General features: G+C 44.4%; 1 protein-coding gene across 3 annotated transcripts; it reads right to left on the bottom strand.

The window, feature by feature from the left end:
- Positions 1-1,894: 1,894 nt before the first annotated feature.
- cnga3a (cyclic nucleotide gated channel subunit alpha 3a) lies at positions 1,895-25,453 on the bottom strand. 3 transcript variants are annotated; one of them, XM_014149732.3, is made up of 9 exons: positions 25,195-25,453; positions 14,099-14,257; positions 12,821-12,937; positions 9,971-10,147; positions 8,676-8,735; positions 7,113-7,271; positions 6,453-6,554; positions 6,181-6,287; positions 1,895-4,440 (listed from the first exon to the last, which is right to left on the bottom strand). In XM_014149732.3, the coding sequence occupies exons 2-9, from the start codon at positions 14,203-14,205 to the stop codon at positions 3,059-3,061; spliced, it is 2,211 nt and encodes a 736-aa protein (XP_014005207.2). In that variant the 5' UTR covers positions 14,206-14,257; positions 25,195-25,453; the 3' UTR covers positions 1,895-3,058. The 3 variants fall into 3 exon arrangements, with proteins under 3 accessions (XP_014005207.2, XP_014005204.1, XP_045553456.1); XM_014149729.3 differs by having other exon boundaries at positions 9,971-10,102; XM_045697500.2 differs by lacking the exon at positions 8,676-8,735 and having other exon boundaries at positions 9,971-10,102.
- Between the last annotated feature and the right edge of the window lie 777 nt (positions 25,454-26,230).

The raw sequence follows: 26,230 nt of genomic DNA, 5'->3' as shown, positions 1-26,230 counted from the left end.
GGCCTGATCACCGACAACGATGAGGATGAGACAACCTAAAGGGAGGAGGTCAGAGACCTGTCCGTGTGTTGCCAGGACAACAACCTCTCCCTCAACGTGATCAAGACAAAGGAGATGATTGTGGACTTACAGGAAAAGGAGGGCCGAGCACGCCCCCATTCTCATCGACGGGGCTGTAGTGGAGCAGATTGATGTCCACATCACCAACAAACTAACATGGTCCAAACACACCAAGACAGTTGTGAAGAGGGCACGACAAAACATTTTCTCCCTCAGGAGACTAAAAAGATTTGGCATGGGTCCCCAGATCCTCAAAAAGTTCTACAGCTGCACCATCAAGAGCATCCTGACTGGTTGCATCACCACCTGGTATGACAACTGCTCGGCCTCTGACTACAAGGCACTACAGAGGGTAGTGCGTACGGCCCAGTACATCAATGGTGCCAAGCTTCCTGCCATTCAGGACCTCTATAACCAGGCGCTGTCAGAAGAAGGCCATAAAAATTGTCAGACTCCAGCCACCCTAGTCAGTTTGTTTTCTCTGCTACCACACGGCAAGCGGTACCAGAGCGCCAAGTCTAGGTCCAAAAGGCTGCTTCTTCTAACAGCTTCTACCCTCAAGCCATAAGACTCCTGAATAGCTAATCAAATGGCTACCCAGACTATTTGCATTGTCCCCCCCCCCCCCTTTTACGCTGCTGCTACTCTGTTTATTATCTATGCATAGTCACTTTACCTCTACCTACATATTACCTAGACTAACCGGTATATAACCCTGTATATGACCTCGCTAATGTTATTTTACTGCTGCTCTGTAATTATTTGTTATTTTTATTGTTTACTTATCTATTTTTTACTGAACACTTTGTAAGCATTTCACTGTAAGGTCTACTACACCTGTTGTATTCAGCATTTCACTGTGAGGTCTACTACACCTGTTGTATTCAGCATTTCACTGTGAGGTCTACTACACCTGTTGTATTCAGCATTTCACTGTAAGGTCTACTACACCTGTTGTATTCAGCATTTCACTGTGAGGTCTACTACACCTGTTGTATTCAGCATTTCACTGTTGTATTTGTCGCATGTGACAAATAAGATTTGATTTGAGATGATTTATGGGTGGTTTATGAGGGACTATTGGTGGACTATTAGTGGATTAGCAATATACTACTGGTGGGCTATTGCAGACTACTGGTGGACTATCGATAGACAAATTGATAGATAGACTACTGTTGGACTATCCATAAACTATTGGTGGGATATTGGTGGACTATTGATAGACTATTGGTGGGCTATTGATAGACTATTGGTGGGCTATTGATAGACTATTAGTGGGATATTGATAGACTATTGGTGGGATATTGATAGACTATTGGTGGACTATTGATAGACTATTGGTGGGATATTGATAGGCTATTGCAGACTACTGGTGGACTATTGATAGACTATCGGTAGTCTATTGGTAGACTATTGATGGGCTATTGATGGACTATTGGTGGACAATTGGTGGGATATTGATAGACTATTGGTGGACAATTGGTGGGATATTGATAGACTATTGGTGGACTATAGCTAGACTATTGGTGGGCTATTGGTAGACTACTGGTAGACTATTGGTGGGCTATTTATTGGTGGACTATCTATTGGTGGACTATTGGTGGACTATTGATGGGCTATTGATGGGCTATTGGTGGGCTATTGGTGGTCTATTGGTGGTCTATTGGTGGGCTATTGGTGGGCTATTGATGGGCTATTGGTGGGCTATTGGTGGAATATTGTTTGACTATATGAGCCAAAGCTAGAGGATGTTATATAATTAAATATAATATAGGTGATGGACTACAGGAACATCTGCCGGTCCCTACAAAGACAACATAGAACACACACACAATAACATTTAGTTTTTATTATTCATTTAATCTTTTGGTTGGAATTGAACACTTGCTAATACATCCCATTGCACATTTCATATTCATACTGTAGATCACGGCAGATCAAATACACGCTTTTGATGACAGTCTGGTCTTGTGATTTGTGCATATTTGAGGTACACGAATGTCTTGGTCCAGTTTACATAACTTAAAGTGTAAAGCTGAAGTTATCAAATGATATAATAACTTCCGTTGTAAAATACACCGTTGTGGACTGTAGTCGCCATAGAAATAGAATCGATTAGAACATGTTTCATACATGCCACATTCATACACATACTAATGCATTGACAGATGATCAATAATACTAAATTATATTATTCTCTGTGAAGCACTTCATTCAACTAGACTCGGAACATTTGAAAAATAAAGAATACATTTCCAAAACCACTAAAGGCTATATTATGAAAATGTCCTGTACAAAGACTTTTTCTCTTTACCAGGGTTGGTTTCAATTCCAAGTCAATTCAGAAAGTAAACCAAATTACAGATTCCAATTCAAAAATTGTACTCATTGTAAAAGCATTTTGAAGAGTATTGGAATAGAAATGTCGGTGTACAATCTCTGAATGGACTGGAATTGAATGGACTCGGCTCTCTATTGCCCCAACGAGTGTCTCGAAACCAGTCCCATGCCATGATTCTGATTTTGAAGATGCACAAGTCTGTAACTTCTCAGTCACTGCATATGGAAATGTGTACCCACTTTATACACTGGATATGAACATATTGACATTTGACACATATTTAGAGGTGCATTTTTACTCAATAAGAAGTACATAATACGTGGTTGATAATGTACATATGATGTATAAATACGAACAGTCAAAAAGTATCAAACTATCTACTGTTTTATGTATTGTTTTTGAAAAACAAAAAAACATCTCTGTGTTAACTGTAAGGGCTCACACACACTGGCAACACATCCCACACAGAGCTAACGGAGAAGTGCCTCGTTTTTGTACAACTTCACGCACCCCTGGTACGCCTGTACCTCTACCACTCCGACGCACCTTCCCTAATGAAACCCGTTGAGTTGGCTTCGTCCTTTTACTCTGCATTGCTCAGTGTGAAAGGTTCCTAAAGTCTCTGGGTAAATACATTGTGTTGTGGGACTATTTGGTCTACTTGTCGGCCACCACCTCAGATATATCCTCGGGCCGGACCGACTTGACTGTTGTCTCCATGCTGGTGATCCTCTGTTTGATCTTGCTCTGGCTGGCTGTGAACTCAGCCATGATCTTGGCCAACTTGGACGTCATGACTTCCATATTACTCTCCAGCCTGAGGATCTTCTCCTCCATGTCCTTGGGGTCGGCACCCGCGTTAGCGATTTCCTCATCGATCATGTTGTCCTTCATCAGCGTAGCCTTTCCTTTCTCTTCCAGGATCTTCTTGGCTTCGGGATACTCGGTGAGAGCTTCCATAAGGTCGTCTTTAGATAGAGCGAAGAGGTCAGAGTAACCAACGCTCCTGATGTTGGCCGTTCTCCTGTTACCGGCTTTGGAACCCTTGATGCCTAGGATACTGATGTCTCCAAAGTACGCTCCGTCGCTGAGCACGCACCACTGTGTGACGCCGTCTTCCGCAACCACCGCTAGCTTCCCCTCCTTGATGATGTACATCTCTCTGCCGATGTCTCCCTTCTTACAGATATAATCTCCTGGGGAGAAGACCTGAGGCTGCAGCTTCATCACTAACTCAATAAGCAGCCCAGCCTCGCATTCCTGGAAGATTTTCACTTTCTTCAGGGTATCCAGATGGACGTCGATGGCAATCTCGGCCTTCAGCTTGTCCGGCAGGTTCTTCAGCACCTCCTTCTCATCGCAGGTCTTCTTCTCCGTCCAGAGGTAGTCAAACCACTTGATGACCCTGGCCTCCAGATCCTTGGAGACCTTACGGAACTGCATGTATTGCTTGATGGAGTCGATCTTAGCCTGGAAGTCTGCACGGTTTTTGTTCATGTTGGAGATCATGGCGCCAACATTACCGACAATGGTGGCGAAAATCAGCACGCCGATGAGGAAGTCGGCGACCACGAAGAGGTACTCAAAGTCCTTGACGGGAGGCGGGGTTTCTCCGATGGTGGTCAGGGTCAGGGTCGACCAATAGAGACAGTAGATGTACTTCCTGGAAAGGCGGCCGTGCTCAGGGTGACTGATGTTGGGGTACACCCATGAGTCGGACCCGAACCCGATGATCTTGGAGATGGCGAAGAAGATGCAGGCGTTCCAGTGGATGATGATCAGGATGTAAAGTACCAGATTACTGATTCGGAAAACGTTGGGGAAGCTGGTTCTGGTTTCTGTGCGGTCAAAGTACTCAAAGAGGCGGTTCATCTTTGCAAGCCGGTTCAGTCTGAGCTCGGGGTTGTTGATGCCCACTTTCAGAAAAAGCAGGTCTGTGGGTATCATTGAAATGACGTCCCATTTGAACTGTTCCGTTTGTCTGTATTTGTCTAGAAGCTTTTGTTTGTCTTTCACAAGCAGCCCCTGTTCCAAATAACCTGTTAAGATAATGAAGAGAAAATGTAATTAGTGATAATCAAAAATAAATCAAATAATCACAAACAAAAGTTAATTCATTTTGACTGCATGGAAGTGTCTACTGCCTCTCTTGCTTGACAAATCACAAATGATCAAAGAAACCCCTACTTGCGTTGGTTCAAATCCATACCGGCCTTCACATCCCATCACCCCCGGTCTTCACATCCCATCACCCCCGGCCTTCACATCCCATCACCCCCGGTCTTCACATCCCATCACCCCCGGCCTTCACATCCCATCACCCCCGGTCTTCACATCCCATCACCACCGGCCTTCACATCCCATCACCCCCGGTCTTCACATTCCATCACCCCCGGTCTTCACATCCCATCACCACCCGTCTTCACATCCCATCACCCCCGGTCTTCACATCCCATCACCACCCGTCTTCACATCCCATCACCCCCGGTCTTCACATTCCATCACCCCTGGTCTTCACATTCCATCACCCCCGGTCTTCACATCCCATCACCACCCGTCTTCACATCCCATCACCACCCGTCTTCACATCCCATCACCCCCGCGCTTCACATCCCATCACCCCCGCGCTTCACATCCCATCACCCCCGGCCTTCACTTCCCATCACCCCCGGCCTTCACATCCCATCACCACCCGTGTTCACATCCCATCACCACCCGTGTTCACATCCCATCACCCCCGCGCTTCACATCCCATCACCCCCGGCCTTCACATCCCATCACCACCCGTCTTCACATCCCATCACCCCCCGTCTTCACATCCCACCACCACCCGTCTTCACATCCCATCACCACCCGTCTTCACATCCCATCACCCCCGGCCTTCACATCCCATCACCCCCGGCCTTCACATCCCATCACCACCCGTCTTCACATCCCATCACCCCCGGCCTTCACATCCCATCACCCCCGGCCTTCACATCCCATCACCCCCGGCCTTCACATCCCATCACCACCTGTCTTCACATCCCATCACCACCCGTCTTCACATCCCATCACCACCGGTCTTCACATCCCATCACCCCCCGTCTTCACATCCCACCACCACCCGTCTTCACATCCCATCACCCCCGGTCTTCACATCCCATCACCCCCGGCCTTCACTTCCCATCACCCCCGGCCTTCACATCCCATCACCCCCGGCCTTCACATCCCATCACCACCCGTCTTCACATCCCATCACCACCGGTCTTCACATCCCATCACCCCCCGTCTTCACATCCCATCACCCCCCGTCTTCACATCCCATCACCCCCGGTCTTCACATCCCATCACCACCGGTCTTCACATCCCATCACCCCCGGTCTTCACATCCCATCACCACCCGTCTTCACATCCCATCACCCCCGGTCTTCACATCCCATCACCCCCGGCCTTCACTTCCCATCACCCCCGGTCTTCACATCCCATTACCCCCGGTCTTCACATCCCATCACCCCCGGTCTTCACATCCCATCACCACCGGTCTTCACATCCCATCACCCCCGGGCTTCACATCCCATCACCCCGGTCTTCACATCCCATCACCCCCGGGCTTCACATCCCATCACCCCCGGTCTTCACATCCCATCACCACCCGTCTTCACATCCCATCACCCCCGGTCTTCACATCCCATCACCACCCGTCTTCACACTACGTTCCCTCTATCTGTCTCCCTGCTCATCCCGGTCTATCAAACTGTAAAAATACCTCATATGTGTTTTTAGAAGAAGAACCTCACCTGTTCTAGACCTGACGAATGTGTCCGCGTAGTAAACTAAGTCTGATGTGTAGTCCAGGACAACCCACAGTATTGTGTATGTGTTCTGGAGTTCGTTAAAACATGCCCTGTGGGGCGACAAAACAACAAATAGTCAACAACAATAAACAACATTACATTTTTTTTTTTTATATATATTTTTTTTAAATACAACAAACATTCAACAACAACAAATCGAACATATTCCAGTTTGTAAGATAAAATGAAGTGAACTGTACTGTATGAGAACATACCTGGTCACTAGCATCATCAGGTTGTAGAAACATGGTGCTGCGATGATGGTCAGCCATGTGTAGTAATGATCTGTTGATGGGTCCATGATCCAAATCTCTTTCCTGAAACATGACCGCACACTTTTCAATCAAAATCAAATCCAATGTATTTATATAGCTCTTCTTACATCAGCTGATATTCTCAAAGTGCTGTACAGAAACCCAGCCTAAAAACCCCCCCAAACAGCAAGCAATGCAGGTGTAGAAGCACGGTGGCTAAGGAAAAACTCCTTTGAAAGGCCAGGAACCCTAGGAAGAAACCTAGAGAGGAACCAGGCTATGAGGGGTGGCCTCAATCACAAAGGGGTTATAGTCTTTCATTATAATCAAGTGACAAGATTGACCACCATCTTGCATATACAATACATTACAACGGAACAACATTTGTTAATGTCTTATTCTGACATTGTACAATCAATGGCCACCATGTTCAATGTTCACGGTGATGAAACCCGGGAATTGGTAAAAACAAAGGCTACCTTTCTCTCTTACCGACACCCACTTAGTGTTACTCTCCCACCCATCCAATCAGAGTGGAGCTATTTTTTTTTTATGTCAGGTGTGCCTTATCCTTCACATCTTGGGGCAGACGACCTATCAGACTACAGTCATACTACTTACGGGGGCTCCTCCTTCTTCTTCTCTTCCTTCTTAGGCTCCTCCTTCTTAGGCTCCTCCTCCTTCTTAGGCTCCTCCTCCTTCTTAGGCTCCTCCTCTTTCTCCTTCTCCTCATCTTTTTTCTCCTCTTTCTTTATTTCGTCCTTCTTGTCATCTTTTTTGCTATGGATAATGGATGTTTATTTTTTTCATGTTAAAGGGCTAAGATGATCTATAAGTTACTTTCTAGGGTCATTTTTGTTTGTCAAGACTATTGACAGACTATTGGTGGACTAATTGGCATACTATTGGTAGACTATTGGTGGACTATCATACTCCAATATGAGCCAAAGCTAGAGAGGGGAACTAGATACTCTACAGCAGGGTTCCCCAATAGGCGGCCCACAGGCAAAATCTCATTTTATTTGATGATCATTTTTATTTGAATTAATCATTTTGTTGTTGGCCGTGAAAGAATGTAAAATCACTAGGAAATCAACTCAAAGTTATTTTTTAATTTAGAAAATCTGTTTCCAAGTAGTCCCACGCATAAATAAAGCAATACGTGATCGTATCCCAATGTAATCAACGTCGGGAGATTATTCTGTTATCGTGAAATACTATATCTGACTGGGATTCTTGTGGTCAATTTGCAGTGTACTAAATATTTATTTATTTATAACTATGTTCTGGTCGTCGTCGTCGTCCCCCCCCCCCCCCCCGACCATCGGCCTGAATGTAATTATGAACCCCTGCTCTACAGAAACAGGTAACAGGTCTATCATATCCAGGTTGAAACAGTCCCCAGAGTGTTTCAGAGGGAATTCATTAACCGTATGTGAAAGTGCATGTTATCTACGACAGCCCCTGTAGGTGGCAGCACTACTACTGTTTAATGTTCACCGTACAGTTCACTCCTCATGAGAATAACTTCCAACTTTATATTGACGTAAATAAAAAAAAAAGGGTATAGTTCAACCATTCACTGAATGTTGAACAAGGAGTAAAATAGTTTATACTTCCATTTTTAGATGTATCTTTTTGAGATGAGATATAACCAGTGGCCTCACCACTATAATCAAGATCAGGACTTTAAACAATTCATTCTAAAGAAGACTTATAGTACTATATAGGTGATCCATTAAAAGCTATTTAATAATGATCCTAAATGGGGACCTCTCAAACAATGATAAAGTGTCTTCTCGTTCTATAGTTGCAACTAAAATCCAACTGGGACTTAATGCATAACGAAACTGTTATCGACATAGCAGATCTTTATTACCCATAGTCATACATGCTTATCTATGTCTTATCTATATCTTATCTATATCTATGAACTATTATGTCTACAGAACTACAGGGAAAATGTCTACCACAGACGAACACAATGGACAGAGGAACTTACTGTCGTCTATGGTTATACATGCTTTATATGGATCTACAACTACTGGTGTACATCTACACCATACCAGGATTTACAGTGTACCAATAGGTTAAGACCTGTGAGAGTTCCAGTGTCCTCTATAAACTAGTATCGAGGGCTACTTCCTACTTCCTCTCTAAAGAGTTGCGTTTAGCTCCACTTACTCATCTGTGTTGTTGCAGTTGTTCATATTGTACATAGCCAGCGGCCATTGACTGACTTGGCTTGAGAGGGAAAGACAGGGACAGATAGGCAGTGTTAGTTAAATAATTACTCAAATTGAGCATAATGTAATCAAAAATTGATCATCATTTTTATTCAAATTTTTTTGCTTAATTTAATTCAAATTGAGCGTCATTTAATACCAGTTTTTCTCTGCTGATGTATTAATTAAATCCCAGGTCTATTCAAGTCATCTTAGATGAAGATATTAAATCCCAGGTCTATTCAAGTCATCTTAGATGAAGATATTAAATCACAGGTCTATTCAAGTCATCTTAGATGAAGATATTAAATCACAGGTCTATTCAAGTCATCTTAGATGAAGATATTAAATCACAGGTCTATTCAAGTCATCTTAGATGAAGATATTAAATCACAGGTCTATTCAAGTCATCTTAGATAAAGATATTAAATCACAGGTCTATTCAAGTCATCTTAGATGAAGATATTAAATCACAGGTCTATTCAAGTCATCTTAGATGAAGATATTAAATCACAGGTCTATTCAAGTCATCTTAGATGAAGATATTAAATCACAGGTCTATTCAAGTCATCTTAGATGAAGATATTAAATCACAGGTCTATTCAAGTCATCTTAGATGAAGATATTAAATCACAGGTCTATTCAAGTCATCTTAGATGAAGATATTAAATCACAGGTCTATTCAAGTCATCTTAGATGAAGATATTAAATCACAGGTCTATTCAAGTCATCTTAGATGAAGATATTAAATCACAGGTCTATTCAAGTCATCTTAGATGAAGATATTAAATCACAGGTCTATTCAAGTCATCTTAGATGAAGATATTAAATCACAGGTCTATTCAAGTCATCTTAGATGAAGATATTAAATCACAGGTCTATTCAAGTCATCTTAGATGAAGATATTAAATCACAGGTCTATTCAAGGATATTCGAAGTTAGAGATTTTAGGTTTGTTTTCATTTAACCTTTTTTAAATACAGGTTAGACCCGCTGAGATCAGAAAATCTCTTTTAAAAGAAGAGAGACCTGTCCAATCTGTTTTTAGGGTTCACTCATCAAGACAGCTTTTTTTCGTTGAGTATAAAACTGCTAAATTCTGGAAACAGGTTTTCCATAAATCCCAGGATGGGTTGGAAGATTCCCGGAATGAGGACAAAAGAAGCAGAAAATCTGTGAATCCTCCACAACAACAAAAAATCAGCAGAATTTTGCAATCCGAGTTAACCATCACCATCTCTAGTCCAGACTTACTTCCTCTTGCGGATTCTGTCGGGGTATCCCTGTGACCGTGCGTTGCTCTCTCTGCTGGAGGGGGTCTCTTTGAGCTCAGGGGTCCTGAAGCGCTCCGGGAAGGAGTCCAGTCTCTCCACCTCGCGGTGCATCCTGTGAGAGGCCCAGGTCCGAAGCATGAACAAGAAGTGAGAGAGCCTAGACGATCAGGTAACACAACAACATAACGCACTCTGTGTCTACGCTGCCGCTGGCTACGTCCAAAATGGCTCCCTATGAAACACTGCATGAACACGAATGACTGAATGATATGGGTGAGATGCATAGACATTAAACCAGTAGATACTGTTAGCACTGACGTCATCCGCGTCAGGGGCGGCAGCGTAGCCTAGTGGTTAGAGTGGAGGGGCGGCAGCGTAGCCTAGCGGTTAGAGTGGAGGGGCGGCAGCGTAGCCTAGCGGTTAGAGTGGAGGGGCGGCAGCGTAGCCTAGTGGTTAGAGTGGAGGGGCGGCAGCGTAGTCTAGTGGTTAGAGTGGAGGGGCGGCAGCGTAGCCTAGCGGTTAGAGTGGAGGGGCGGCAGCGTAGCCTAGCGGTTAGAGTGGAGGGGCGGCAGCGTAGCCTAGCGGTTAGAGTGGAGGGGCGGCAGCGTAGTCTAGCGGTTAGAGTGGAGGGGCGGCAGCGTAGCCTAGCGGTTAGAGTGGAGGGGCGGCAGCGTAGCCTAGCGGTTAGAGTGGAGGGGCGGCAGCGTAGCCTAGTGGTTAGAGTGGAGGGGCGGCAGCGTAGCCTAGCGGTTAGAGTGGAGGGGCGGCAGCGTAGCCTAGCGGTTAGAGTGGAGGGGCGGCAGCGTAGCCTAGCGGTTAGAGTGGAGGGGCGGCAGCGTAGCCTAGCGTTAGAGTGGAGGGGAGGCAGCGTAGCCTAGTGGTTAGAGTGGAGGGGAGGCAGGTAGCCTAGTGGTTAGAGCGTTGGACTAGTAACCAGCAGGTAGCCTAGTGGTTAGAGCGTTGGACTAGTAACCAGCAGGTAGCCTAGTGGTTAGAGCGTTGGACTAGTAACCAGCAGGTAGCCTAGTGGTTAGAGCGTTGGACTAGTAACCAGCAGGTAGCCTAGTGGTTAGAGCGTTGGACTAGTAACCAGCAGGTAGCCTAGTGGTTAGAGCGTTGGACTAGTAACCAGCAGGTAGCCTAGTGGTTAGAGCGTTGGACTAGTAACCAGCAGGTAGCCTAGTGGTTAGAGCGTTGGGCCAGTAACCAGCAGGTAGCCTAGTGGTTAGAGCGTTGGACTAGTAACCTGCAGGTAGCCTAGTGGTTAGAGCGTTGGACTAGTAACCAGCAGGTAGCCTAGTGGTTAGAGCGTTGGACTAGTAACCAGCAGGTAGCCTAGTGGTTAGAGCGTTGGACTAGTAACCAGCAGGTAGCCTAGTGGTTAGAGCGTTGGACTAGTAACCTGCAGGTAGCCTAGTGGTTAGAGTGTTGGACTAGTAACCAGCAGCTAGCCTAGTGGTTAGAGTGTTGGACTAGTAACCAGCAGCTAGCCTAGTGGTTAGAGTGTTGGACTAGTAACCAGCAGCTAGCCTAGTGGTTAGAGTGTTGGACTAGTAACCTGCAGGTAGCCTAGTGGTTAGAGCGTTGGACTAGTAACCAGCAGGTAGCCTAGTGGTTAGAGCGTTGGACTAGTAACCAGCAGGTAGCCTAGTGGTTAGAGCGTTGGACTAGTAACCAGCAGGTAGCCTAGTGGTTAGAGCGTTGGACTAGTAACCTGCAGGTAGCCTAGTGGTTAGAGCGTTGGACTAGTAACCAGCAGGTAGCCTAGTGGTTAGAGCGTTGGACTAGTAACCGAAAGGTTGCAAGATCGAATCCCCGAGCTGACAAGGTAAAAATCTCTCGTTCTGCCCCTGAACAAGGCAGTTAACCCACTGTTCCTAGGCCCTCATTGAAAATAAGAATTTGTTCTTAACTGACTTGCCTAGTTAAATAAAGGTTAATTAAACATTTAAAAAAATAATTCCTCTGAAGCTGGAAGTATTTCAATGTGAAAGGTGCTATGGGACTGAATTGCATAAGAAAATCACGAAGGATCATGGTGAATGTGGCTGTAACTAGCAAAGGATCATGGTCGATGTAGTTGTTTTCATTCTGCCTGAGTGAGTCTAACAGGCCTGTGATTGGTCTGTATCAGCACATGGTCCTGAGTGACGACAAATATAGTAGTCAGAATGGCTCACTACTTCATTAAATATCTCCATTGGTCAAGAATTCACCGTGGGGATCGAACTTGATCATAATAAACCAAATTTAGAGCCCAAAACAGGGGGTCTACATTTTGGGGTTTTGGCGATCGTAATTTACATATGCTTTCTAGAGCAGACCAGGGCTTTTGACACCGCTGGGTTGCTATGCAATAGCATACCAGGGCTTTTGGCACCGCTAGGTTGCTATGCAATAGCAGACCAGGGCTTTTGGCACCGCTGGGTTGCTATGCAATAGCAGACCAGGGCTTTTGGCACCGCTAGGTTTCTATGCAATAGCAGAACAGGGCTTTTGGCACCGCTGGATTGCTATGCAATAGCAGACCAGGGCTTTTGGCACCGCTAGGTTGCTATGCAATAGCAGAACAGGGCTTTTGGCACCGCTAGGTTGCTATGCAATAGCAGACCAGGGCTTTCGGCACCGCTAGGTTGCTATGCAATAGCAGACCAGGGCTTTCGGCACCGCTAAGTTGCTATGCAATAGCAGACCAGGGCTTTTGGCACCGCTGGGTTGCTATGCAATAGCAGACCAGGGCTTTTGGCACCGCTGGGTTGCTATGCATTAACAGACCAGCAGGGCTCATGACCACACTAGTGAGATGGTGCGACTGCGAGGTGTGGGATACCTGGCCAGGGCTCCTGAACCTGTGAAGGAATCTCTGTGAGACTCTGGGTATCTGTTGGTTAACACGGAGACAGAACCCTGAATCTCTGACGTGGTGTCCTCACACTCTGAGTTGGACCTTCAAGAAATAGGAGATGGAGAGAGAACATGACAGCAGTGACATACAGCATGTGTACTGTTGACCAGAGGACACAACAGTAGTACACTATATAGGGAATGGGGTGCCATTTGGGATTGCTACTGTGGGGAAGAGTGGGGTAAGTTGATCCACCCTTGTTTCTAAGACACCGTACACAAAATGAATCATTTGACCAAATATGTAGGACGAGGTCATCTTTTTTAAGAAGAAACCACATGGGGGGGGGGAAAAAAACGGATTTTCACCTAGTCAAATGTATTTATTGTGTTAGAGATTTCGTTATGCTTTTCTCTAAACCAAAGTAGATACTTTTAAATTTGTTCTATACATCAGTCTTTATCAGTTTTAATATGAGGTCTTAAACCGAGCATGAAAGGGCATTATTGTAGCTGTGTGTGTGTGTGTGTGAGCTAATATAGTCAAAATGTTTGCTTTGAGGAAAGTTGAGCCAATTGAAATGTTTTATTCCCAGGCGTAATTCAAGGCGTTATCGCTGGGATATGAGGTAACAACATTTACCTTGATTTAACTAGGCAAGTCAGTTAAGAATAAATTCTTATTTCCGTGTTAAAAGTGTTTAAAAACGGTGTTTGGGAAGTAAAGATACACATGGTTTTATAAGGTAGTGGTAATATTTCATTCAGTACAGAAATATGTAAGATTTACCCCACACCCGGGTAAGTTGTGCCAAAAAGACCACTTTTTGTTGTTGTTGGACAAGCTGTTTTCAAAACTGTAACGTTTACATAAATTCTGATGATTTATTTCTAGGGATACACATTATCCTGAAATATATGTAGATATCTTTGTTAGAAATAATCCTGTATTTCCCTTTATGGAATGATGCTGGATGCAAAAAAAATTGCTCAATTTACCCCACTCTCCCCTACACGTACAGTACAATCCACAGGGTCGACAGCAGGCAGCTGTTTTCGGATTGAGACAACCTAAATTTTCACGCACCACATACTGAATTCGTGGAGATCAACCTAAACATTTTGATTGGGTACGTCCAAAATGGCACCTTATTCCCAGAATCCTTTGGACCTTGATCAAAAATAGAGAACTATATTGGGACTAGTGTGCCATTTAGGAGGCAGAAGCTCATTGGCTCTCAAGCGTTCTGTAGCGACCACTGACCTGGGGGTTCCGTTGTCAATGGAGTCCAGATTGTCATTTGGCGTGCAGAGAGATGACCGTTGCCGGGTCATCGCCGGGTAGGACTGGTCTGTGCAGATCTTTGCCATGCTGAGTCCTAAGGTTCTGCTGGGCAGGGGCCTCCAGCCATCCAACAAGACACTGTAGAGGTCAAGGGGTCATAGACCACAATCAGTCAATTATATGTATTTTATAAAGCCCTTTTTACTTCAGCAGTTGTGTCACAAAGTGCTTTACAGAAACCCAGCCTAAAACCCCAAAGAGCAAGCAATGCAGGTGTAGAAGCACGGTGGCTAGGAAAAACTCCCTAGAAAGGCAGGAACCTAGGAAGAAACATAGAGAGGAACCAGGCTATGAGGGGTGGCCAGTCCTCTTCTGGCTGTGCAGGAACCTAGGAAGAAACCTAGAGAGGAACCAGGCTATGATGGGTGGCCAGTCCTCTTCTGGCTGTGCAGGAACCTAGGAAGAAACCTAGAGAGGAACCAGGCTATGAGGGGTGACCAGTCCTCTTCTGGCTGTGCCGGGTGGAGAGGAACCAGACTATGAGGGGTGGCCAGTCCTCTTCTGGCTGTGCTGGGTGGAGAGGAACCAGACTATGAGGGGTGGCCAGTCCTCTTCTGGCTGTGCCGGGTAGAGAGGAACCAGGCTATGAGGGGTGGCCAGTCCTCTTCTGGCTGTGCAGGAACCTAGGAAGAAACCTAGAGAGGAACCAGGCTATGAGGGGTGGCCAGTCCTCTTCTGGCTGTGCAGAGTGGAGAGGAACCAGGCTATGAGGGGTGACCAGTCCTCTTCTGGCTGTGCCGGGTGGAGATTTTAAGAGGTCAGCTAACCAATGATCAGTTCACAGGTAAAACCTGCTCCTTGTACGTCACAAAATGTTTACCCTGCATGAAAATAACTGAGTGTGTGGACAGCTAGAAAATAGACCTTCATTTTACGTCTGTGTATGGTTCCATATTCATTCTCAGTCTTTCAATGGTCTTTTCTTTACATTTTATAGACGCTCTTATCCAGAGCGACTTACAGTAGTGAATGCAAACATTTCTTATTTTTCCGTAATGGTCCCCCATGGGAATCGAACCCACAACCCTGGCATTGCAAACACCATGCTCTACCAACTGAGCCACACGGGACCTTCACATTTTACATTACATTAGTCATTTATCAGACGCTCTAATCCAGAACAATTTACAGTTGAATCCTTTTTTTTTCTCTCTCGTAAATCCCCATGAAGCATTTAGAAAAGTAAGACTACAGTCGTAATGAAACAAAGGCCTGTACCACAGGGCTCTACCCATAGGACTCTAGCCATAGGGCTCTACCCACAGGGTAAGACTACAGTATGTCTGACTATAACTGCTAGTCGTAATGAAACAAAGGCCTGTACCACAGGACTCTACCCATAGGACTCTAGCCATAGGGCTCTACCCACAGGGTAAGACTACAGTATGTCTGACTATAACTGCTAGTCGTAATGAAACAAAGGCCTGTACCACAGTACTCTACCCATAGGACTCTAGCCATAGGGCTCTACCAACAGGGCTCTAACCACAGGGCTCTACCCACAGGGCTCTACCCACAGGGCTCTACCCACAGGGCTCTACCCACAGGGCTCTACCCACAGGGCTCTAACCACAGGGCTCTAACCACAGGGCTCTAACCACGGGGCTCTACCCACGGGGCTCTACCCACGGGGCTCTACCCACGGGGCTCTACCCACGGGGCTCTACCCACAGGGCTCTAACAACAGGGCTCTAACCACAGGGCTCTAACCACAGGGCTCTACCCACAGGGCTCTAACCACAGGGCTCGACCCACAGGGCTCGACCCACAGGGCTCGACCCACAGGGCTCGACCCACAGGGCTCTACCCACAGGGCTCTACCCATAGGACTCTACCCATAGGGCTCTACCCACAGGGTAAGACTACAGTATGTCTGACTATAACTGCTAGTCGTAATGAAACAAAGGCCTGTACCACAGGACTCTACCCATAGGACTCTAGCCATAGGGCTCTACCCACAGGGTAAGACTACAGTATGTCTGACTATAACTGCTAGTCGTAATGAAACAAAGGCCTGTACCACAGGACTCTACCCATAGGACTCTAGCCATAGGGCTCTACCCACAGGGTAAGACTACAGTATGTCTGACTATAACTGCTAGTCGTAATGAAACAAAGGCCTGTACCACAGGACTCTACCCATAGGACTCTAGCCATAGGGCTCTACCAACAGGGCTCTAACCACAGGGCTCTACCCACAGGGCTCTACCCACGGGGCTCTAACCACAGGGCTCTACCCACAGGGCTCTACCCACAGGGCTCTACCCACAGGGCTCTAACCACAGGGCTCTAACCACAGGGCTCTACCCACAGGGCTCTAACCACAGGGCTCGACCCACAGGGCTCGACCCACAGGGCTCTACCCACAGGACTCTACCCATAGGGCTCTACCCATAGGACTCTACCCATAGGACTCTACCCATAGGGCTCTAACCACAGGACTCTACCCATAGGACTCTACCCATAGGGCTCTAACCATAGGGCTCTACCCACAGGGCTCTAACCATAGGGCTCTACCCACAGGGCTTCTAACCATAGGGTTTCTACCCATAGGACTCTACCCATAGGACTCTACCCACAGGGCTCTAACCACAGGGCTCTACCCACAGGGTTTCTACCCGTAGGACTCTACCCACAGGGTTTCTTCCCACAGGGTTTCTACCCATAGGGCTCTACCCACAGGGTTTCTACCCGTAGGGCTCTACCCACAGGGTTTCTACCCACAGGGCTCTACCCACAGGGTTTCTACCCGTAGGGCTCTACCCACAGGGTTTCTACCCACAGGGTTTCTACCCATAGGGCTCTACCCACAGGGTTTCTACCCACAGGGTTTCTACCCACAGGGTTTCTACCCATAGGGCTCTACCCACAGGGTTTCTACCCACAGGACTCTACCCACAGGGTTTCTACCCACAGGGTTTCTACCCATAGGACTCTACCCACAGGGTTTCTACCCACAGGGTTTCTACCCATAGGGCTCTACCCACAGGGTTTCTACCCATAGGACTCTACCCACAGGGTTTCTACCCACAGGGTTTCTACCCATAGGGCTCTACCCACAGGGTTTCTACCCATAGGACTCTACCCACAGGGTTTCTACCCACAGGGTTTCTACCCATAGGGCTCTACCCATAGGGTTTCTACCCATAGGGCTCTACCCATAGGGTTTCTACCCATAGGGCTCTACCCATAGGGTTTCTACCCATAGGGCTCTACCCATAGGGTTTCTACCCATAGGGCTCTACCCATAGGGTTTCTACCCATAGGGCTCTACCCATAGGGTTTCTACCCATAGGGCTCTGGTCAAAAGTAGTGCAGTTTAAAAGGAACAGGATGAAATTTGGGACACACACCTGTTGTTGTCATGACGAGATTTATTCTGGCTGACTGAAGTGCCAATCAAGGCAGGCGAGCCATCTGAGAGTGGTGCTCCTGGAGGCTCCTAAAAATACATCCTGATTAAGTCTTAAACACTAAACAGGATCAGTGCCCTGGTCCTCTGAAAGATCACCACGGCTTTAAAAGAACCATGCCCTATAGGCTGTAGCTAGGCCCTATAGGCTGTAGCTAGGCCCTAGAGGCTGTAGCTAGGCCCTATAGGCTGTAGCTAGGCCCTGTAGCTAGGCCCTGTAGCTAGGCCCTAGAGGCTGTAGTTAGGCCCTATAGGCTGTAGCAAGGCCCTGTAGGCTGTAGCTAGGCCCTATAGGCTGTAGCTAGGCCCTATAGGCTGTAGCAAGGCCCTGTAGGCTGTAGCTAGGCCCTATAGGCTGTAGCTAGGCCCTATAGGCTGTAGCTAGGCCCTGTAGCTAGGCCCTGTAGCTAGGCCCTAGAGGCTGTAGCTAGGCCCTATAGGCTGTAGCTAGGCCCTGTAGCTAGGCCCTGTAGCTAGGCCCTAGAGGCTGTAGTTAGGCCCTATAGGCTGTAGCTAGGCCCTATAGGCTGTAGCTAGGCCCTATAGGCTGTAGCAAGGCCCTGTAGCTAGGCCCTATAGGCTGTAGTTAGGCCCTATAGGCTGTAGCTAGGCCCTATAGGCTGTAGCTAGGCCCTATAGGCTGTAGCTAGGCCCTGTAGCTAGGCCCTATAGGCTGTAGCAAGGCCCTGTGGCTAGGCCCTATAGGCTGTAGCTAGGCCCTGTAGCTAGGCCCTGTAGCTAGGCCCTGTAGGCTGTAGCTAGGCCCTGTAGCTAGGCCCTATAGGCTGTAGCTAGGCCCTATAGGCTGTAGGTAGGCCCTATAGGCTGTAGCTAGGCCCTATAGGCTGTAGGTAGGCCCTATAGGCTGTAGCTAGGCCCTATAGGCTGTAGCAAGGCCCTGTAGCTAGGCCCTATAGGCTGTAGCTAGGCCCTGTAGCTAGGCCCTGTAGCTAGGCCCTGTAGCTAGGCCCTATAGGCTGTAGCTAGGCCCTATAGGCTGTAGCTAGGCCCTATAGGCTGTAGCTAGGCCCTGTAGCTAGGCCCTATAGGCTGTAGCTAGGCCCTATAGGCTGTAGTTAGGCCCTATAGGCTGTAGCAAGGCCCTGTGGTTAGATCCTATAGGCTGTAGCAAGGCCCTGTGGCTAGGCCCTATAGGCTGTGGCTAGGCCCTGTGGCTAGGCCCTGTGGCTAGGCCCTGTGGCTAGGCCCTGTGGCTAGGCCCTGTAGGCTGTAGCTAGGCCATGTAGCTAGGCCCTGTAGGCTGTAGCTAGGCCCTATAGGCTGTAGCAAGGCCCTGTAGCTAGGCCCTGTAGCTAGGCCCTGTAGCTAGGCCCTGTGGTTAGGCCCTGTAGGTAGGCCCTGTAGGCTGTAGCTAGGCCCTGTAGCTAGGCCCTGTGGCTAGGCCCTGTAGCTAGGCCCTGTGGCTACCTGTGGCTAGGCCCTGTAGCTAGGCCTGTGGCTACCTGTGGCTAGGCCCTGTGGCTAGGCCCTGTGGCTAGGCCCTGTGGCTAGGCCCTGTGGCTAGGCCCTGTGGTGAGGCCTGTGGCTACCTGTGGCTAGGCCCTGTGGCTAGGCCCTGTGGCTAGGCCCTGTGGCTAGGCCCTGTGGCTAGGCCCTGTGTTTCATCAGGTCTACAGGTCCATAAAAATAGAACCATTCTAGTTCTGGGGCCACGTATAGACTATGTGAAGGACCTCATTTTCAGGACATGTAGTATGGGTGAATAAGATATTTTAGGACATTTTACAGAAGCACCCTGAAAGACCTCTAGTATGGGGGAATAAGATATTTTAGGACATTTTTGTTATTGGCGATTTCGAGGAACAGTTCATTAGCCATTGGCTTCTGGGAAGAGATTAGCGTACTTAGCCTATCCTCGCAAAGGACGATTTGTAATGTATCCAAAATGCAGTGGCTGAGACGGAGCCTTTCTGAGCTTGCCCAGCCTGATCTACATACAGGACATTCTGACTGGTGCTACTGGTGGTGTTAAACACTGAGAATACACCACAATGATGGGGTCATCATACCGTCATTGAACTGCATAATAACGGCATCGTTCTGCTCTTATTAAAAGCTGAATGGAGAACCTTGGATCAAATGTAGCTGAATGGAGAACCTTGGATCAAATGTAGCTGAATGAAGAACCATGGATCAAATGTAGCTGAATGGAGAACCTTGGATCAAATGTAGCTGAAAGGAGAACCATGGATCAAATGTAGCTGAATGGAGAACCTTGAATTAAAATAAAGTGACAGGCCTGTGGTGTAGACAGAGAGTCAGAGACCACTGACCTGTGGTGTAGACAGAGAGTCAGAGACCACTGACCTGTGGTGTAGACAGAGAGTCAGAGACCACTGACCTGTGGTGTAGACAGAGAGTCAGAGACCACTGGCCTGTGGTGTAGACAGAGTCAGAGACCACTGACCTGTGGTGTAGACAGAGAGTCAGAGACCACTGACCTGTGGTGTAGACAGAGAGTCAGAGACCACTGGCCTGTGGTGTAGACAGAGTCAGAGACCACTGACCTGTGGTGTTGACAGAGAGTCAGAGACCACTGGCCTGTGGTGTAGACCTAGAGTCAGAGACCACTGGCCTGTGGTGTAGACCTAGAGTCAGAGACCACTGGCCTGTGGTGTGGACAGAGAGTCAGAGACCACTGGCCTGTGGTGTAGACAGAGAGTCAGAGACCACTGGCCTGTGGTGTAGACAGAGAGTCAGAGACCACTGACCTGTGGTGTAGACAGAGAGTCAGAGACCACTGACCTGTGGTGTGGACAGAGAGTCAGAGACCACTGGCCTGTGGTGTAGACAGAGAGTCAGAGACCACTGGCCTGTGGTGTGGACAGAGAGTCAGAGACCACTGACCTGTGGTATGGATAGTAAAACATGTAAAAGAAGAGACCATTGTGTTTATTTCCCTGTGAATTTACATTTCACCGAAAGAATGTCCTCTTTTCAAGTAAATCGGCAGAAAGTTATGAACTGTTCGTTCAAATCAAAGTGCTGTAAAATTGAAAATATTCTCAATTATTGATAGCAATCAATGGTAGCCTACGCTAATAATAGCATGGTTATGAATAGGCTATAGGGTGGTTCTGACCTCAGGTGGCTAATATTTGATTCCATGTTTATTTATTCACTATAATCTGTACAGTGACTAAGAAAGCTTACTTTTTGATTGTCTTTCTCATTTCAAAACTGTTTTTTTTAAGTTATCCAACTTGTGAATGTAAACATCACTGAAAGAACTTCCTGTTTTAAAGTAAAAGTCAAAAAGTCCGAAAATCAATGCTATGACAAAAATATCTAGTCCTACATTGTTATGTCTGTATATAGGCTATAGTGTAGGTAGGCCGTAATTCATTTATTGAGATAGTATAGGTAGGTCGTAATTCATTTATTGAGATAGTATAGGTAGGACGTAATTCATTTATTGAGATAGTATAGGTAGGTTGTAATTCATTTACTGAGATAGTATAGGTAGGTCGTAATTCATTTACTGAGATAGTATAGGTAGGTTGTAATTCATTTACTGAGATAGTATAGGTAGGTCGTAATTCATTTATTGAGATAGTATAGGTAGGTCGTAATTCATTTACTGAGATAGTATAGGTAGGTCGTAATTCATTTACTGAGATAGTATAGGTAGGTCGTAATTCATTTACTGAGATAGTATAGGTAGGTAGTAATTCATTTACTGAGATAGTATAGGTAGGTCGTAATTCATTTACTGAGATAGTATAGGTAGGTCGTAATTCATTTACTGAGATAGTATAGGTAGGTCGTAATTCATTTATTGAGATAGTATAGGTAGGTCGTAATTCATTTATTGAGATAGTATAGGTAGGTCGTAATTCATTTATTGAGATAGTATAGGTAGGTCGTAATTCATTTACTGAGATAGTATAGGTAGGTCGTAATTCATTTACTGAGATAGTATAGGTAGGTCGTAATTCATTTACTGAGATAGTATAGGTAGGTCGTAATTCATTTATTGAGATAGTATAGGTAGGTCGTAATTCATTTACTGAGATAGTATAGGTAGGTCGTAATTCATTTATTGAGATAGTATAGGTAGGCCGTAATTCATTTATTGAGATAGTATAGGTAGGTCGTAATTCATTTATTGAGATAGTATAGGTAGGTCGTAATTCATTTATTGAGATAGTATAGGTAGGTCGTAATTCATTTAATGAGATAGTATAGGTAGGTCGTAATTCATTTATTGAGATAGTATAGGTAGGTCGTAATTCATTTACTGAGATAGTATAGGTAGGACGTAATTCATTTATTGAGATAGTATAGGTAGGTCGTAATTCATTTATTGATATAGTATAGGTAGGTCGTAATTCATTTACTGAGATAGTATAGGTAGGTTGTAATTCATTTACTGAGATAGTATAGGTAGGTCGTAATTCATTTACTGAGATAGTATAGGTAGGTTGTAATTCATTTACTGAGATAGTATAGGTAGGTCGTAATTCATTTACTGAGATAGTATAGGTAGGTCGTAATTCATTTATTGAGATAGTATAGGTAGGTCGTAATTCATTTACTGAGATAGTATAGGTAGGTCGTAATTCATTTATTGAGATAGTATAGGTAGGCCGTAATTCATTTATTGAGATAGTATAGGTAGGTCGTAATTCATTTATTGAGATAGTATAGGTAGGCCGTAATTCATTTATTGAGATAGTATAGGTAGGTCGTAATTCATTTATTGAGATAGTATAGGTAGGTCGTAATTCATTTATTGCGATAGTATAGGTAGGTCGTAATTCATTTACTGAGATAGTATAGGTAGGTCGTAATTCATTTACTGAGATAGTATAGGTAGGTCGTAATTCATTTATTGAGATAGTATAGGTAGGTCGTAATTCATTTACTGAGATAGTATAGGTAGGTCGTAATTCATTTACTGAGATAGTATAGGTAGGTCGTAATTCATTTACTGAGATAGTATAGGTAGGTAGTAATTCATTTACTGAGATAGTATAGGTAGGTCGTAATTCATTTACTGAGATAGTATAGGTAGGTCGTAATTCATTTATTGAGATAGTATAGGTAGGTCGTAATTCATTTAATGAGATAGTATAGGTAGGTCGTAATTCATTTATTGAGATAGTATAGGTAGGTCGTAATTCATTTACTGAGATAGTATAGGTAGGTTGTAATTCATTTACTGAGATAGTATAGGTAGGTCGTAATTCATTTACTGAGATAGTATAGGTAGGTTGTAATTCATTTACTGAGATAGTATAGGTAGGTCGTAATTCATTTACTGAGATAGTATAGGTAGGTCGTAATTCATTTATTGAGATAGTATAGGTAGGTCGTAATTCATTTACTGAGATAGTATAGGTAGGTCGTAATTCATTTATTGAGATAGTATAGGTAGGCCGTAATTCATTTATTGAGATAGTATAGGTAGGTCGTAATTCATTTATTGAGATAGTATAGGTAGGCCGTAATTCATTTATTGAGATAGTATAGGTAGGTCGTAATTCATTTATTGAGATAGTATAGGTAGGTTGTAATTCATTTATTGCGATAGTATAGGTAGGTCGTAATTCATTTACTGAGATAGTATAGGTAGGTCGTAATTCATTTACTGAGATAGTATAGGTAGGTCGTAATTCATTTATTGAGATAGTATAGGTAGGTCGTAATTCATTTACTGAGATAGTATAGGTAGGTCGTAATTCATTTACTGAGATAGTATAGGTAGGTCGTAATTCATTTACTGAGATAGTATAGGTAGGTAGTAATTCATTTACTGAGATAGTATAGGTAGGTCGTAATTCATTTACTGAGATAGTATAGGTAGGTCGTAATTCATTTATTGAGATAGTATAGGTAGGTCGTAATTCATTTAATGAGATAGTATAGGTAGGTCGTAATTCATTTATTGAGATAGTATAGGTAGGTCGTAATTCATTTACTGAGATAGTATAGGTAGGACGTAATTCATTTATTGAGATAGTATAGGTAGGTCGTAATTCATTTATTGAGATAGTATAGGTAGGTCGTAATTCATTTACTGAGATAGTATAGGTAGGTTGTAATTCATTTACTGAGATAGTATAGGTAGGTCGTAATTCATTTACTGAGATAGTATAGGTAGGTCGTAATTCATTTATTGAGATAGTATAGGTAGGCCGTAATTCATTTATTGAGATAGTATAGGTAGGTCGTAATTCATTTATTGAGATAGTATAGGTAGGCCGTAATTCATTTATTGAGATAGTATAGGTAGGTCGTAATTCATTTATTGAGATAGTATAGGTAGGTTGTAATTCATTTATTGCGATAGTATAGGTAGGTCGTAATTCATTTACTGAGATAGTATAGGTAGGTCGTAATTCATTTACTGAGATAGATAGTATAGGTAGGTCGTAATTCATTTATTGAGATAGATAGTATAGGTGGGTCGTAATTCATTTACTGAGATAGTATAGGTAGGTCGTAATTCATTTATTGAGATAGTATAGGTAGGTCGTAATTCATTTACTGAGATAGTATAGGTAGGTCGTAATTCATTTATTGAGATAGTATAGGTAGGTCGTAATTCATTTACTGAGATAGTATAGGTAGGTCGTAATTCATTTATTGAGATAGTATAGGTAGGTCGTAATTCATTTATTGAGATAGTATAGGTAGGTCGTAATTCATTTATTGAGATAGTATAGGTAGGACGTAATTTATTTATTGATATAGTATAGGTAGGACGTAATTCATTTACTGAGATAGTATAGGTAGGTCGTAATTCATTTATTGAGATAGTATAGGTAGGTCGTAATTCATTTATTGAGATAGTATAGGTAGGTCGTAATTCATTTACTGAGATAGTATAGGTAGGTCGTAATTCATTTATTGATATAGTATAGGTAGGACGTAATTCATTTAATGAGATAGTATAGGTAGGTCGTAATTCATTTACTGAGATAGTATTGGTAGGTCGTAATTCATTTATTGAGATAGTATAGGTAGGTCGTAATTCATTTACTGAGATCAACATTTCTGTTGACCTCAAGTGACACTGTCTTTGCATGTTTATCAGGTTCGGGGGTATTTTTCCATTTAAATCCAGAACTTAAACCCATTTCCAAATCCACATTTTCCTCATTGAAAAACATTGGAGAGAATTTGAATGTGAGTTTTACTTCCAGAATTGAAATATAATTGAGCTGAACCCTGATGTGTATTTATTTGGTGATGGAGTGATCTGATCTATGGTGTGAAGACCACTGCTGACAACACGTGTACCTACGGATTAGTGATAGATAATACCATGGCTTTAAGCTCTGCTCAAGCAGATCCCAGTTAGGTAAGCTCTGAATATACATACGCATATAGCAGTACTATCGGTTTTAAACATTTCAGCATCTTCAAATAGCCTGTAACATAATTATAGTCCATAAAGTATCTATGATAGCCAATCAAGGTTGTTTACTGACAAAACGTGTAGCCTGTGATGTGGTGCTCTCTTGATATAATAACCTGGTAGTCGTTAATGAAACACTAATAGGGTATATAGTTAGAACTGTTCAAACAGCATCTAGACTGTCCTGTGTCGTCGGCTAAAGCAACAGTAGCTCACCTGAATGTAGCCTGGTCCTCTCCTCACGCTGTGTTGCACATAATCCCTCTCAAATTCACATTGGATAATTCCATTTTTCAGAAATAATTGTAATCCTATGTCGTTTGGTCGTTAGTTGTTGTTCTGTGAGGAAAAAAATCATAATCCCAATTGTAATCCAAATAGTAGAGAATTTAGTGAGTGACTTTCAGAGAAGCCTTTCTGTGGTACATTAACCATCACGGACAGCGCGCTAACAGGAGAGAGATCACTGAGCCGTCTGGCAGGGTGGAGCCTGGTGGTGCTCTAACTCATCAATATTCAACAGACAAACAATCTGACAGTTTTTAATGGTAGGGGCGGAGCCTGGTGGTGCTCTAACTCATCAATATTCAACAGACAAACAATCTGACAGTTTATAATGGTAGGGGCGGAGCCTGGTGGTGCTCTAACTCATCAATATTCAACAGACAAACAATCTGACAGTTTTTAATGGTAGGGGCGGAGCCTGGTGGTGCTCCAACTCATCAATATTCAACAGACAAACAATCTGACAGTTTTTAATGGCAGGGCGGAGCCTGGTGGTGCTCTAACTCATCAATATTCAACAGACAAACAATCTGACAGTTTTTAATGGCAGGGCGGAGCCTGGTGGTGCTCTAACTCATCAATATTCAACAGGCAAACAATCTGGCATTTTTTAAATCAACGATGCTGCCATATAATTAGAATACTAGAATGGACATGAACGTCATTTAATAGGATCTCTATGGATACTCTGCTATTAATATATCATTTTATTAAGTCATAAAAAGGTTGATTCCGATTGTATTTTCCTATAAGGTAATTAGTAGAAATAAATCTACAAAAACAATGCACCCAGATCAACAGAATACTTATTTTATTTCCAAAACATTACATAATTTCATTAGTGAGCGTTCTTGGCCCGAAAGCTTCATTTAAATGTCAAAATGTAATGCAAGGAGTATCGTAAAACATTAAGCTTCTCACTGTTCCTCAAGAAACAAAATTAAGGTTTTGTTGTATTATTATTATT

The sequence above is a fragment of the Salmo salar genome, chromosome 16 (assembly GCF_965601325.2).
Source record: "Salmo salar chromosome 16, fSalSal1, whole genome shotgun sequence".
NCBI lineage: Eukaryota > Metazoa > Chordata > Actinopteri > Salmoniformes > Salmonidae > Salmo > Salmo salar.
Note: the sequence above shows the minus strand (reverse complement) of the source record. Positions and strands in the feature narration are given on the sequence as shown.

Bases quoted from the DNA above. Each gene is read 5' to 3' on its own strand.
- cnga3a (XM_014149732.3), bottom strand. From the start codon at position 14,205: ATGGCAAAGATCTGCACAGACCAGTCCTACCCGGCGATGACCCGGCAA. The intron at 10,148-12,820 runs GTATCCCACACC...CTGATCGTCTAG, and splicing joins GGTTCAGGAGCCCTGGCCAG to GCTCTCTCACTTCTTGTTCA. The intron at 8,736-9,970 runs GTAAGTCTGGAC...TTCCCTCTCAAG, and splicing joins GACAGAATCCGCAAGAGGAA to CCAAGTCAGTCAATGGCCGC.